Here is a 3,672-nt window from a genome sequence, read left to right on the forward strand (position 1 = left end):
TATCAGAGTTTATGGTAGTCGCTAGGAAACTCCATGGAGAAAGGGAGATGAGAACTCTTGAATTGAAAAGTGTCAAAACTGGCATCACACCACAAAGTAGGAGGAGGTTTCAGAGTCTCGCATTTAGGTGACGTCTGAAGGGTTGCCTTTTTCCCTGAAATAGGCGGGACGGTACCGACAGCGGGTGAAGAGTCCTATTTCAGCCTCTAGGCCTTTAATCTTGGAGAATTGAGAGTTGGATCCTCAGCTTACCTTTTCCTTCCCTTAATGGTAAAACCCTATGGGTTGCTTTGGGGGTTGTCTGTCTCCCCACGAGCAGCCTGGATCCTCTCCTTCTCCTTTCCCCATCGGTAATCTTCTCCATCTAATCTCCAAAATAATGCACAAATGTCAGAAATGATGTTTGAACATGGTATCGAAAACCTACCTAGGTAAACAACAATATGGTTTCCGCCCTCTAGCCACAATTTATTTATTATGCACACGTCCATGAATTCAAACTTCTCCATGACACGAACAATCTTCTCCTCCTCAAGGAAAAGCGGGGGTGCCATCAACCCCTAATATTCCAAGAGAACCGTATCGTCCTCTATGAATGATTTATTGACATTCCCAACTGACATTTTAGCTAATACGGAGACATCAAGCAAGGGAAGACGACTCATCACTCAATTAGGGGGGCTTATACAAATAAAAGAGGGGACTCATCTCACATTAAAAATGTTGCATTCAACTAAGGGGCTTGCCACAAGTTGAAGGACTCACCTCACGTTAAAAAGTCACTTTCAGCTGAGGGATGCTCCCCAAGCTAAGGGACTCACCTTAGATTAAAAAGGTCGCCTTCAATTGAGAGACTCACCTCACATTAAAAAAGTTTCCTTCAACTAAGAGACTCGCCACAAGCTAAGAGATTCACCTCCCAAACGAAAGAAGCCTTAAAAACAATTCGCTCTTTACAAACCCTCGTGCTTGAAGGACTGTGAATTGTTATATTTGTGAAAGTCCCAAGAAAGGGAAACTCCAGGGTCCCCGTCTAGCGTGATATCGCCCCGAGCGACACCTTCACTGAACGTGGGGGCTTACCATTTGGGGAAGGTGACGTGTGTAGTACCGTTATCTCGTATTATACATATAAGAAGGAGTCATACCACCACTCCCTGAAAAGTAGGTAGTCATCCGTCTCCCCTAGTTAAGGGGGAGTAGTTACTGTCTCTTAGGGTTTCCAAAACCCTTAGGCCCTGAAGGCCTCAATAAATACTTCTTCCCTAACACGAGAAAGACACATAACATCTTACACACAACACCTAAGGAAACACACTTGTATACAGAGTCTTTCACCTCATGTGAACAGATCCTCTAAATCACTGTAAACACCACTATACAGGATTTCTCACTGCCGCAGACAAACGCTAAGAATCATAATTGTTATAAACTACTAAGATCTCTGAGTATCCTTGGCCTAGCATGGATACCATGCACAAATTTAGTTTTTGACCACTATCCATTGGTCCCGTGATTAAGGTTTTATCAAACTATATTCACATTACTCACATTACTAAACAATTAACTTCAAGTCATGTACTCTTTGGAAAACCAAAGTCTTTGCATTTTCATTTCCTTATCGCTGCCATCTGTTTTCTTTTTCTTTATTACAATGCTATTAGGTATATAATGATATAATATACTAAGCCATTTCAATTAGGCAAAATTGAACCATTATTTGAATACTGATTCTGCTGCTACGGTGTTAACTTTCAGTACATGTTTTGCTCATACATTATTATTATTATTCACTTCATTTTATATAGTACGAGTAAGTGTTAATAGAAGTGATATTTACATTAATAGCATACTACTACCGAAAAATTGGTTAAATTATAGTGCACTAATGTCTAGAACACCAATAATGAATGCATACAAGACAAGGTTGTACAGAATTCATGCCTATAACATAATTAGAAATACATTACCTATTGGGTTTTAGTCATGAATATAACTCTAATGGACTCATGTGTTTTTCTTCTTTCATATTTTTGTTCTTTATTTTGAACAACAAATACTCCCAAAATATATGTACGTAATACATTTAATGAATGAAATTTATCTTCAATTATCTTTGTTGCAATATGCTGTGCTTGAAAAATTAGAATAATTACAAATAATCATTTCACTATGAACACAGAATATATAATTTGTAATTTAACTATTTGGATAGAAACATGTGAGTGATAATATTTGGATAGAAACATCTTCAATAATGGATGATCTTTGGGAGAGTTGAAGCATCTCTTACAGTTTTATACAAAAGCTAAGGTTGTTTTTATTTACTATTTAATTTTCTATCTTTCTAGAGGTTATAAAATGTCTTATTAAAGACAAGTTTAATAAATCTTTTTCATTTCATCAAAATGCTCTTAGATGTATGCATTAATTAATAACAACACAAAACAAATAAATCATATATTTTATTATGACCTTAACTTGTAAGAACTTTGTATACCAATAACATAAGCAATTGTATCTCAACACATTTTGTTTTCACTATAATTAAATGTAAAACAATTATTTAAAATTTTATCTATTATTAATATAATTAGTTATGGGAAAACAATTATTTGCTTTTTGAAAATGGGGAACTCCATCCAAAAAGAGATTGTGAAAACACAAACGTAAACTTAAAATGACCGAAATCACCAAAAACAATAAAAGCAAAGTCACACAAAAAAACATTTCTTATTTTTCTTGCTCATCAACCTTATGTGCAAAATCATCCACTACCTCCACCCCAACCCCAACCTTCACCACTTCCTCCACCACCACCACCACCACCCCCTCCTCCTCCTCCACCCCCACCTCCTCCTCCACCACCACCACCTCCACCTCCACCTCCACCTCCTCCTCCACTTCCTTTACCTCTTCCATGACCATGATCATTACCATTTCCTCCTCCACCACCACCACCACCTCCTCCACCACTTCCCCCTCCCCATCCATGACCTTGTCCATTTCCTCCACCCCCACCACCTCCTCCTCCTCCTCCACCACCTCCACCTCTCCCCTTTCTGCTTCCTCTATTTCCACCTCTCCCATTTCCCCCTCCACCACCACCACCACCTCCTCCTCCACCGCCAGCACCCCCTCCTTTTCCGCCATTGTTCACACTAAATTTCCTTTCAACTACTACATTTTCAGATGAATAGTCTTTCTTACTCCCGCCAAAATCTTCCACAATACTTTGCTCTTCACGAGAAACACCATCGGTAGAGTTGATGCCATTGCCATCCCTTGTCTTCTCATGAAAACCGCTTCTCCCATTAACCAAACAAGGACTTAAAATCATCACCACAACAACCAGAACCACCCCAACTACAACTCTGCTCACCATAACCCCCATCTCTTCCCAACAATGAATATATCACAATTACTACATACCATGATACCACCCTTTTATATATACTCTTCGCATTGCACTAGTTAGTTACAACCTAGTTTGCATTAATCTCCACTACTCCACTTGCTACAAAGTGATGATGAATAGTACTTTATCTTCCTTCAACTCCAATCTGTCCCCACCATGTTCACCAAGCTCAAATACCATAAACATAATGGTGCACTTAAGTCTTCCATTTTTCTGAGCTAAAAAAGTTTTTTCTATTTTTGGAATTGTTATGA

The 3,672-nt window shown here is 38.7% G+C and overlaps 1 protein-coding gene across 1 annotated transcript; it reads right to left on the minus strand.

The window, feature by feature from the left end:
- Positions 1–2,767: 2,767 nt before the first annotated feature.
- On the minus strand, positions 2,768–3,394 carry LOC127136757 (putative glycine-rich cell wall structural protein 1). The gene has a single exon (XM_051063280.1). It carries the CDS (start codon positions 3,392–3,394, stop codon positions 2,768–2,770), a length of 627 nt encoding a protein of 208 aa, XP_050919237.1.
- Positions 3,395–3,672: the final 278 nt, after the last annotated feature.

This window comes from Lathyrus oleraceus, chromosome 4 (assembly GCF_024323335.1).
Source record: "Lathyrus oleraceus cultivar Zhongwan6 chromosome 4, CAAS_Psat_ZW6_1.0, whole genome shotgun sequence".
Lineage (NCBI taxonomy): Eukaryota > Viridiplantae > Streptophyta > Magnoliopsida > Fabales > Fabaceae > Lathyrus > Lathyrus oleraceus.